The 11,255-nt window shown below is 40.9% G+C and overlaps 1 protein-coding gene across 1 annotated transcript; it reads right to left on the bottom strand.

Annotated features, from left to right (window-relative positions):
* Nucleotides 1-2,663: 2,663 nt before the first annotated feature.
* LOC103916866 (chromosome unknown open reading frame, human C3orf52) lies at nucleotides 2,664-9,794 on the bottom strand. The gene is given in 6 exon segments (XM_009323930.1): nucleotides 2,664-2,735; nucleotides 2,737-2,962; nucleotides 4,855-4,925; nucleotides 5,806-5,939; nucleotides 6,510-6,633; nucleotides 9,627-9,794. Coding segments are annotated over 6 exon segments (795 nt in total).
* Between the last annotated feature and the right edge of the window lie 1,461 nt (nucleotides 9,795-11,255).

Genomic DNA, 11,255 nt, shown 5'->3' with positions numbered 1-11,255 from the left:
TCAGTCATCTTAGTAAGAGCAATAACATCAAGCAACACCTCAAAGGTAAATTATTTCTTTGCTGCTGGTATTTTCATAGCCTGTTACTTTTGGGATGAACCATACAAAACATGAATTTTATCCTTCCCCAATGTAAGAATCAAAAGGAATATCTCTTCTAGTTGTATGCTGCATAGAATATTGCATCAAGAGAAATTATGGTTCTTACAGGCAACGCTATGTCTTACAAATCAAGATGGGGTCAGAATTAGCCACAAATATAAGATCCATGTGAACTATGAATTTGGTCCAGGCTGTTTCCCAAACTCAGTTAAAACTCAAGCAACAACAAATACGGGTTTGAGTGTACAGGTCTATCAGACAGAAGCTTCATACAGCTCTCAGCATTTAGAATTCTGATGGTTATTTTCCAACTCAAACAGCTGAAAGACTGGAGCTGCTGAAGAATGAAAACACTCACTTTAAGCGTAAAAATAAATAATTTAACGCACAGTAAAATTGTCAGATTACTCCTTAAATAAACTAATAATATTAGAAAAAGAGAAACACAATTTCCCATAAGATATTTCTCACAATACAAAAGGTTTCTTAAAATACATTTGTCTATCCAACAATACTAACATTTATACTGGCTATAAACAAATGACAAGAAGCTATACTTCACTAACATGGTAGTGAATACATTCCATTCCGCGTAAGGTTAATGCTTAATTTCTAATTTTCATGTTATAGCCAGTTACTAGCTATAACTCTCATGCCACACTGGCCTACATGGTCTGCTTCGGCACCTTTCTCTTGGCATTGGTCCATCTCATCTGCTCTCTTGTCAACAAGAACAACTATTTGCTGCCTTATTAAGGCAAATATCTTGCATCTGTTCATTTTTACCCCCACTGCTGGACAGGGACTATAATTAAGGATATAGACTAGTTTCTCTTTGAATTTACAAATGCCAGTCAAATAGCTGTCCGTTCACTGGTACCAGGAGCTAATTATTAAAGCACACAGGTAATTTGACCCTTGAAAGATTCCTGTGGCATTCAGATGCGTTAGTGAACAAGACATGTTTCTTCCCGATGTTTCTTCCTTCATTTCTATTTCACATTACAGAAGAGAAAAATGGAGCAGATACCACCTTATCTAGGAAGACTGTAGGATGAACAAGGGAATGATGAGAGCTGAAGCTCACTTAAGAAGCTAGTGCAAAGGTCTTGCATGTAATCAAAGAAAATAGAGAGGATATTTAAGTTTTCAGGCTGTTTTATGAGGAAAGAACAACAGGGAAACATGGCATATGAAGTTAGCAGGGAAAAAAGTAACAGACATGAGCATGGGTGGAAGTGAGCATTAAGGATGAAGCTGTGCAGATAATTTTGGATAAGCCAAGAGAAGAAGAAAAGAGCCACGTGCAAGACTGCTTTTAAAGCTCGTGCAGGGAATCCAGATTTAATTGTAAAGCAAGGCAAAGCAGAGGTTTCAAAGTCAACAGAGCATGCATCAGACAAGATACATGATTTTCACAAGTGAAATGGGTTATTGAGATATCAGGACAACAATAAAGAAGGAGGTAGCGGTGTTATAGGAGTACAACACTGTTATAAATATACCACATTTTCCATTTACAATATTGCATCACAGACAGTATTTACAGGACAGCATCTTTAGAAGTGTTTCTACCTAATGAATAGCTCCCTACCCTGGGATTACTAATAGGTAGGAGAAGCCCATCTCTTCTAGGCAGCGAGGGAGCTGAGGAGTCTTTCCCATCATTTCTCTGAAAGTTAAAATAGTACATTATTAACATTAAAATGAAACTTTAGTTAGACATTTCAGCATATTCTTTCCTGTCCCTTTTACACTGCATTTTCTATGAATCCTGTCAATATGTAAGGAACAAAATGATACTGAGAATTGGAACTCATGACTTGTTGCTCTCTTGTCCCTTGATAAGAGTACCAAGGAAAATCAATAGGAGTTAATCGCAAATCTTACTTATATACACTGTATGGTGATGTGCTAGACTGGAATTATTCTGAAAACACATAGGTGTGGCTCAGTAAGTTGGGGGTGTGGGGAAGCAGCTCCATGCATTGTTTTCAGTAAAACTGCAAAGCTTATAGGACCTTTATACTGACATTTCAATCAAGACAAATCTAAATGCCTTAGAATCACTACCTAGTCATGGGTAGTCATTGGAATCACTACCTAGAAAACCTGGAAGAAAGAACATTTGGTTCCTTTAAAAGGAATAATAAATAAATAAAAAAAACCTCTGAAAAGACAAAAGTCGGGAGGCTTTTTCATCCTTGACTGTGGAAAAAAACAGAAGTTCACTCCCAAATTACTTATCCTGTTTTATTTGGATTAAAATTTGTTTTATAAGCATTCAAATATGAATATACAATAAGGATAAATATTTTTAATTATTTGGCTCCCCGTTATGGTACACACACATATGAGGAGATTTTCTTTGTAGGCATAAAATGCAAGAGGAGATCTGAAAAGTTTGGTTGGACTCTGTAGCTAACCAGTCTCATCACTACTCCCGTTCTCATCAGAGGACCAAACAGTGAATGTTAGGTTTATAAGCTAAGCATAGCAAGACTTTCTTGAAAACTGAATATTTTACAATTTTCTTAATACTGTTGTGCAAAATATATTTACTAACAAATCTCTACATATTTCCAGAAATATTGCCCTCCTTTCAAGTAAATACTTCCGCTCTTTGTAAAGAAACAGTCTCTCTAATGTACAGCACTTACACGTTAATGTGAGAGAAGTCGGGTCAAGCTTTAACCTGTTACATTCAGATGTCCCAGGATTAAAAGCATCATCTTCATCATAAATATTTTGACGTAAAACATTCCTTATAAAATCTGGGTTCATTGTGTTTTCCATAAACTCTGCTGTTGATGGTGGTACAGAAAACTCTAGCTGATAAAATACAGTAGAGCTTTCATTACTGAAAAACAAAGTCAAGTATGAATGCCTTTAAGTCCCCACTGGATCTTTTCTTTTTTGAGAGGACTGACTTTTCATATCAATATTGGCATGGATTTTTTTTTAAACTTGTTCTAAAGAAAAGCATTATAAAAGAAAACTGCCATCAAAGATTCCAGTTTCCTCCTCCCCCTCCCTTCTCAGAGCAGCTCTTGACATTAACAGAAACTGGGCACATACCTGAAGCCAACCTGAGACATGTTTTCAAATGCACAAAGGGCAATTGGACATGTGTCCTAAATGGATGAGGTTTTCAGCATTCGTGCTTCACAAGTACATAATAATAAGAAGTGCTGTGATATCTCATGCATAGGTTAACTGAGAACCTGCAGAAAGATTTGTTCTCCTGCTAGCAGTAGTTGGGGCCACCCAGCTGTGCTCCTAACTCAGCTCTGGAGTGGAGTGTGCAAAGCACTGAACTGGAGTCCATCTTTGGAGATTTCATTGTTTGTGGTCTACCAAATCCACTGACTACAACTCGACAGTCACATTTTGTACTCACAGAATTTAAAACATCCAAAAAGTAGTTAGATGGGGGAAAAGAAAAAGGGACAGAGAGAGAGACAAGCCGGGGGGTGGGTGGGGGATGCAGAGAGAGAGAGATCAGCTAATCAATATATATGCAGAACTACGGCTTTGTACCTGATGGTTTAAATCATAATTTTTACCTGTAAGGCTAAGGAGCTACAGCTCACTCATTGAACAGAGCCGGCATGCCCGAGGCTGGCAGTGTAGGGGAGCACATTCCCCAAAGTGCCCTCAGGACTACCCCTTGCTGCAAGCCAAGGGGGCCTTTCCTCTGTCCTTGCTCTCTTAAAGGCCTTGGACTTTGCAAATCTACTTCCCTTGGTTTTCTCCCATCTTTCTAATCCCTTTTGCAACAGTGCTTTTTCAGAAGTCCTTGGGGAAACTCTCTGACTGCCTTCCCTTGCCTCTCTGCTATCTCTCCATGGCAGGACCATGCTGCAGCTGATCTTTCCAGCCCCACTTTTCCCTCTGCTGCTCAGCCTCCCTCCTGTTGTAAATCTGTGGTATCCCCATAGATTAACACTTCACAGTCTCAAACACTGTAAACTCCTTAGCCTTCCTCCAGTGCCAGTTTCTGCCGAGAGTAAGATCCTCCCTCTGTTCCAGCTTGAAGCTTTCTGTTGCCTCTACAAGGCAGGCCTGGATGCTTTTCCCCTTCTTCCCACCACTGCTACTCCTCTGGCTCCACCAGACTCTGGTGGCTGAGCTTCTCCTTCATGTGTAAGCGTCTCCCACCCAGGCTAGCCTAGCCTCCACTCTGCCACCTGCTCTGCCTCTCACTCCTGTTCCACCAGTCTCTCTAACACGTTGCTGCTTTGAGATTTGCTCCTGTTTTCCAAAATAAAGTGAGGGGGAAAAGTGGTCCAAACAAATCAGCAATGCAATATTACTCTTTTGGCTCTCACGACTTGTATGTCCCTGTTGCCTTTAGCTCTTTTGGGAACAAAACAGTTCTCCCCTCCCCATGAACACTGTTTTATTTATTTAAGGCTATTTAAGCCATGTCAATCTCAATTGGTTCCAGCAGCTCATTTTCCTTTAAATAAATATGCTTGAATATGTTTATTAAGGGCTGCACTTGGAACCAAAGACAACAGAGATGATACTTAACAGCACCAAAATGTTACTGTCATCATATATTATTAGCAGCATTTGCCATTTACACCAGAGGATGCTTCGATGGTTCTTCAATACCTATATATGTAATTGTCCCCCAATCAACCTATATTTTGCAGATTTAAGTGTTGTGCATATTTACATAGGCACATGTATGTCTCATCAAAAGCCTGGAATTTTCAGATCATTTTGGTGACAGAAATTGCTTACCTGAAATAAACCACCTGAGCTGACCTAAAGTAGCGTCCTAGAGCTGGAGATGAACTGTAGACATCTGTTAACTTGGAGAGAAAAAAGAAAAGAAAAAGAAAAAAAAAAATTTTCTTCCATTCATTCTCTCTTTTCCCCATAAAAGAAAGTACAGCGGATCATTCTTACAGGGTGTTTTAAGGGGCATAAACACAGGTGCTGAAGGTCAAATATCAGCAAATATCTGCCCTGGAAAAGGTACACAATCCCTTTAAGCTTGACAGATAAGTTAATCTGTGTGTTTGAGTGATTACTATATAACCTTAACAAAACGGAGGCATTCAGGGTGAACTAAAAGTATGTGCTCATGTTGCCGTGTGCAATTTATGTTTGGCTTGGGTTTTTATTAGTACCAAAAAGCCCTTCTACTCTTACTTGGTAGAGGGAAGGGTGTCTCTGCTGAGACTACCTTTCCACAATAAGTCTAAATCAGCACTGTCATGCCTGCTGAGCTTATTTCAGCTGTAACTCAGAGCTGTGATGTCTCAATGGAAATGGCAGCTATAAACCCAGGCTGTCATCGTGTACTTACAGGAGAATGCAACACACAGGATGTTTAGCTAGCACTGGGTTTAGATGACCTTCACAGACCCCTCCTAACCTAAATTATTCAATGATTCTATGAAAAAGGTGAAGACTATGTCCCAAACATTACAAAAATTTGGGAAAAAAATCAGGCTTTTTTTTTTTTTTTTTTAATCAATGTAAACTGCTTGTGTACTTAAAAGCAGACAATTCTTTTTTCTAGATCAGGACTTAAAATTATACTAGAAAAAGTACAAGCCAGATTTTTTTGTGGACTTGCAAATGACCGAGTTGCTACATAGAGAAACAGAAACTTCTTAAAAGGGAAAACACTGAATCTGTGTTACAAGCAGAAACAGCTTTGCCAAGAACCACACCAACACATACCCTCTTAGTAATGTCTTCAGAGAAAAAGTGTGGGAGACCACACATTAACTCCAACGTTCCTGAAAAATTGCGCCAATTTTCACTATTTAGTAGTGCATCAGGATCCCAATAGTCATCCTCATCTGTGTAAACATCTAATATTCAAAAGGAGATAAAAAGGGGAGGAAAAAGTTCCAGTTAGCAGAAGTTTTGGAAAAAAAACCCTCTTGGCTTTCTCCAGGGTGGCTTTCTCACAAATTTCCTAGGTAATGACTGACTGAGAGTGACAGAAAGAAAGTGCAAGTCACCTGAGGAAAAGTGACAGCACATGGAGGTCAATCACCCGCCCCCATTAGTGAAAGTCAGCTGCTTTGGGAGCCTGACAGTCACTGACACCACACGAGGGGACGTAAGTGATCCATTGCACTTGTTGCAATGCTACAAGCATCATTTCCATCCTCACCCCCGACCCTGTTCTCCTAACATTGTCTCACTAAGCTACAAACTGGAATTGCCATCTGATCAGGATACAAGTTGCTTGCTGCCTGCTAAAATAAAAGCGTTCACATCCACTACTCAACACACCATCCTCTGCAGTCAACATCCCAGTCCCTTCAGCAGTTTACAGAAGGAGTTTAAAGGATGCTACTGTTCAATCTGTGTTATATTAGATTGTACATATTGTACATTTTTATTAGAGGACGAACTGAGAGTGAGATACTTACTAGAATAAAGAATTAGGCTGATGACAATGACCAGGAAGAATACTAGAAAAATTGTAGTTATAACCATCCATAGTTTACACTTCCAGAAAACTACATTCCCGCATGATTTCCAGTGATCTCTCTCCTAGTTACAAAAGGAAGGGATATGTTGATTAATGAAATAAGGTGGGAAAAAAATATTTAAGCATGTCTCTACTGTAACATTTAGAAACAAAAAAACCCACATAGATGGGAGAGTCTCATTGGTAAGCAATGCCCTACACCAGGGGTTCCCACCCTTAAGTGCTGCTGCAGGTGGGAACGTAGACCTGTAGAAGGCAAAGGACATTCACAGGCAGGCCATTATTTGAAAGAGGCCTATCATTCCCCATTTGTGCAGAATTTCCAATTCCTGAATTGCCCATAAAGCTAAGGTGCTACAAAGGTTTTTTCAAGGCTTCCAAATTTTTTTTTAAACTACATAGATTTGATTCGCATGTTCCACAAGCTGTCCTTTTAATGTTTCCCATCTCTCCCAACTAAAAAGGTGTCTGTGGAGGGATTTCCAAAATCATTTACCTCTGCGACGTTGGTATCATCAGTCTGTATAGCTCCTGGATGCCAGCACCCAAAGCAAGTGGACTGCTATTCATTAGATAATATTACATTAAAGAACACTGTAGAATAATTGACTTTTACAGCTGACTCCCTTTTTCTTCAAAAGATTGGAAACTTGAAGGCTATTGAGTACATTTAACACAAAGTTTATTACAAATCTCATCTGTTCTAGGACATCATGAGGAAACTCTCTTGAAAGAAATTGTGCATGTGTGCACGTTCATATAGGAGAGAAAGAAGAGAAAGGACAATACCTGCCTTTCATTTAATTTTTAATAAGATGTAAGATCATGGCAGATCATGGCAGAAGTTAGTGTTTTATCAGGTACCCCAGCAGTACTAATATTAAAAAAGAAAAAAAGCTTAGGTGATATAGCAAAACAAATTAAAAAACCCTCCAACTATTTTGTTCCACAGCCAGAAGATTGAAGGAAGGGCATGAATTCATAAGAAAGTAGACCATGCTGCCTTTTTAATTCCTCCTCCTCCCCATCCACCGTAAACCCAGCTGTAAACTCCATGTCCTTTTTAACATCAGTACCAGGCGAGAAAAAGCACATGCTGTAGGTTGCCTGGGCCACACACGTGCAAGTTGGCAGGAACTAGCTGCTGGCTGGAGGCACTAACCCAGGTTACCTCTCTTTACTTTTTGAACTTTCTAAGAACCCAGCATAATAGAAAGCCTTTCACTGAATTTAACTGACATCCACCAGCTGGCTTAAAGCTTCTTTGGGGGTGGCAGATGAACAGGAGGAGAAAACAGACACCCACAGAAAGATCTTACAAGAGTCATTTCTCCAGGAGCGGAGAAATGGAGAAAGGGAAAAATGCTCTCTGCAGACATCCCTGCACGCAGAACTTTGCTTTGGCAGAGAACGAAGGGCAAAGGCTGAATATGGTTTTGCTTGCAGCATGCTTTCAGGTGTAATCACATTTACGTATATATTATTTATCTGATTTTTAAAATGTATTAGAAGAATGAAGCTTCGATTTAATACTTGACGCTAGCATATCATTTTGTATCTGAAAAAAGAAAAAAAAACCCAGTAAGTACTGCCTAGAGTACAACTATGAGATCAGACATAGTAATATCAGCTGAGACAGACAGATATCGAGCCCAAGTTTCGTTTGAGCCACATATTTAGACCATCACAACAGTGTAATTCTTAATCATACATGGCAAACTGGCTTGATCTCAAGCAAACATTCAGCTCCCCAGCTATCCCCTACCAGCTGGGCCAACACCCTCTGGACATTGCCCACATACGTCACAAGACTGCCGAGAGGGAGCAGCAGCAGAGAAAATCTCTCCCTGGTGGGCAGGGCAGTTCTTCTGATTAACCTGCCACCCGAGCAGGAAGCAGAGCATGATAATTTTCCAGCGGTCCCTATAGGATAGGAAGCCAATTGCCAGAATCAGCAGAAACAGAGCCCCAGTGAAAACTCAGTTCTGGGAAGGGGAAGGCTGAACAGAAACTTAAGGGTAAAGTTTCTCAAGATAGCCAAGCGGATCTAGCTCACCCCTGCCTCTCCTCCACCCTCTCCTGTTCCTCTTTGCACCTCCCTATAATTTGTCTGACCCCGCAGCAAGCTGTTTCAGCTTACCAGACCAGAGGGGAAGTAACTGGTCCCCGATATAGTAGAATAAATGGGTTTTTTGCCTAGCTGGTGGAATGAATAAGCCCACAGAGATGACCAGCGGGGCTCACACAAGGAAGCAGTCGCTGTTGCTCGGCCAGGAGCAGGAAGGGAGGGGTGGCGTGACTAATATAGACGAGTTCTCGGAAGGGCTCAGCCATCCCTACAGAAAAGTGGGGAAACTTCTTAGCTCTGCCAAAGACATTCCCTCTGCTCTTGAGTAAGTAATGAAAATCATTGTACAACAGTCATCTGTGCATATATACTAATCCTCTGCCAGCATTAGTCTGTTCCATAGCTTTAAGCTAAATGCTGGGAGCTACCTCCCTCAGGACTCACATGCTGGTTTTAACTGAGGCTTTGGGGCACTCTATTCATACAAATTCACAATTGTTAGCAACTGCAAATTACTCAAAGATAAAAAGAGAGAGAATCCAGCATGGTCTGTTGCAGAACATCCTATTCTTGTTTTGGCAATGCTGTTTTCTGATAAATTTGTTCTGAAAGAAAGCCTGGTTTTAATATGGGTTTCAACTTTTCTCCTGTCTGGTTTCGAGCCCAATCCCACTGACAGCACATGAAAAGAGAAAACAAAACTCAGAGTACCACTTACAACTTCATTTTCTAAGTTAAAGTTCACAAACAGCCAAGCACCAAAAAAATAAAAAAGCTTAAAATCCCACTCCAATATTAGAATACTTCATTGTGAAGAAGAAAAGAAATATGTTTAACAGGTTTTCAGCCTTTACTTTCAAGTGAATAACCTTTCCTTCTCCCTCAATTCAAACCACCCTTACAAGATGTTCCTGCAAAGTGTAATTTCTCTTGCTGTGTGGTATTTTCCCCAACAGCAAGCATCAAATGAGCAAGTGAAATTCCTACCTTTCTTGTTTGAGCATTTAGAGGCTTGCCATGACCAGCCTCACAGTCCTCCACGTTATCTTCTTGTAATTCAATGATCTCATGCTCCTGACCAGAGCTTTGCCTTTTCATAGCTTTTGTCTCTGCGCGAGGACCTCTGTGTCTGAAGCAAGCACGAAGGCAACTCATTTCCTTCTGGTTTCAGCAGCGATTATGGTCAGTAGCAGTTCTGGTATCAGGCTGGAGACGGTAACAGTGAGAGTTGGGATAGTTTTCACAGGAGTGATCTCAAAACACTGATAAATAAGGGGAGTTCCTTAAAAGGACAAATAACATCGTCTGCACTAGCCACAGAGAAATGGGAGGCGGAGGAAGTATCGATTTGCCTAGCCACCAGAATTACAGCCCTCGGCTGTGCAATACTAGGTTTTCCAGTTTGTCTACCTTACTGTACCAGCCCTTGACAAGAACAAGCAGGTGACTAAACCTTCAGCAACGTTGTCATTTGCTGAAGCAAATTTTGAAAGGAAACAGATTGCTTTCCCTGCTGCTGTCAGCCGAAACAGTAGAACACTATTGCTGTTATCTGCGCAGATAAACAAACAGATGTGGTTCTGAACAGCTTAAACCGAGTAAAGGATCACATAGCTTGTGGTTCGGTTAGGCTGTGAAGGGAACTTGTAATATCCATCAACACTTCTAATTTTAGTCTCCCTGTATAGTCAATAAAGAAATGAATGTTACTGACCATTGTGCCGTGAATTGTCATCTCTCTCTAGCTGTTACACAGCCTAAAATCACGTTTGGTGCTAAAGATCCATTTATATCTATTCACATACTATCCAACCTAAACCTGAGAAGCCGCTTCCATGTAAAAAACAAAAGGACAAATCTGAAGAGAGGAGGAAGGTGGCCTTCAATTTCAGCTTGTGCTCTACAGGGCATGCTTTTAGGAAGCAAATCATGGTGTGAGTTGAGATCTGGTCTGCGCTAGTTTCCCACATAAACTCTCCCATGCTACTTACAGTCACTCAAAACAATTTACTGCAGCCAGGGGCTGATTCCTCCCCCCACTCCCCCAGTATCCTTCATCCTACCTCCTCTCATTTTCTCCTGTTCTGTCTCCATCCTCATGTTTCTCCTTCCTCCACACAGGGCACCTCTCTCCCCTTTGGATCAAAAGGGTTGGGCAGGCAGCTAGTAACCGCACTCTTGCTCACTCTCTTGTCGCAACACAGAGAGGATCATGCATTAAGAGGAAAACAAAGCCTCTTTCTCCAACTACCTCTCTTGCTGGCTGAGCATCCACTCACAGCACTGCTCCTTCTTTTTCCTGCCAAATGCTGCGGATACTTTGCCTCTCCCCAGATTTTCCAATTGTGCAACTCATCTGGCTACTGATGCCTGGAGCATTCCCCGGGGGTTCAGATTCCTGATGTCAGATCACAGCTATCCAGGCAAAGGCACTCCATCAAACTGAGCACACGGCTTGGTTTCATTCAGTGAATAAAAAGAAATACAAATTGCATACCCCACATTTTGGTTCTGGAGAATCCTTAAAACTCCGGAGGACTGAGGATGAAGCTGAGCAGTCTTCAAGATCAAAATTTGTGTCTGGATCCACAAGATTTTACCTGGAACATCTTCACT

Source organism: Pygoscelis adeliae, unplaced genomic scaffold (assembly GCF_000699105.1).
Source record: "Pygoscelis adeliae isolate BGI_AS28 unplaced genomic scaffold, ASM69910v1 Scaffold124, whole genome shotgun sequence".
Taxonomy (NCBI): Eukaryota; Metazoa; Chordata; class Aves; order Sphenisciformes; family Spheniscidae; genus Pygoscelis; species Pygoscelis adeliae.
The sequence above is the reverse complement of the archived record's forward strand: the minus strand, read 5'-3'. Positions and strand labels throughout refer to the sequence as shown.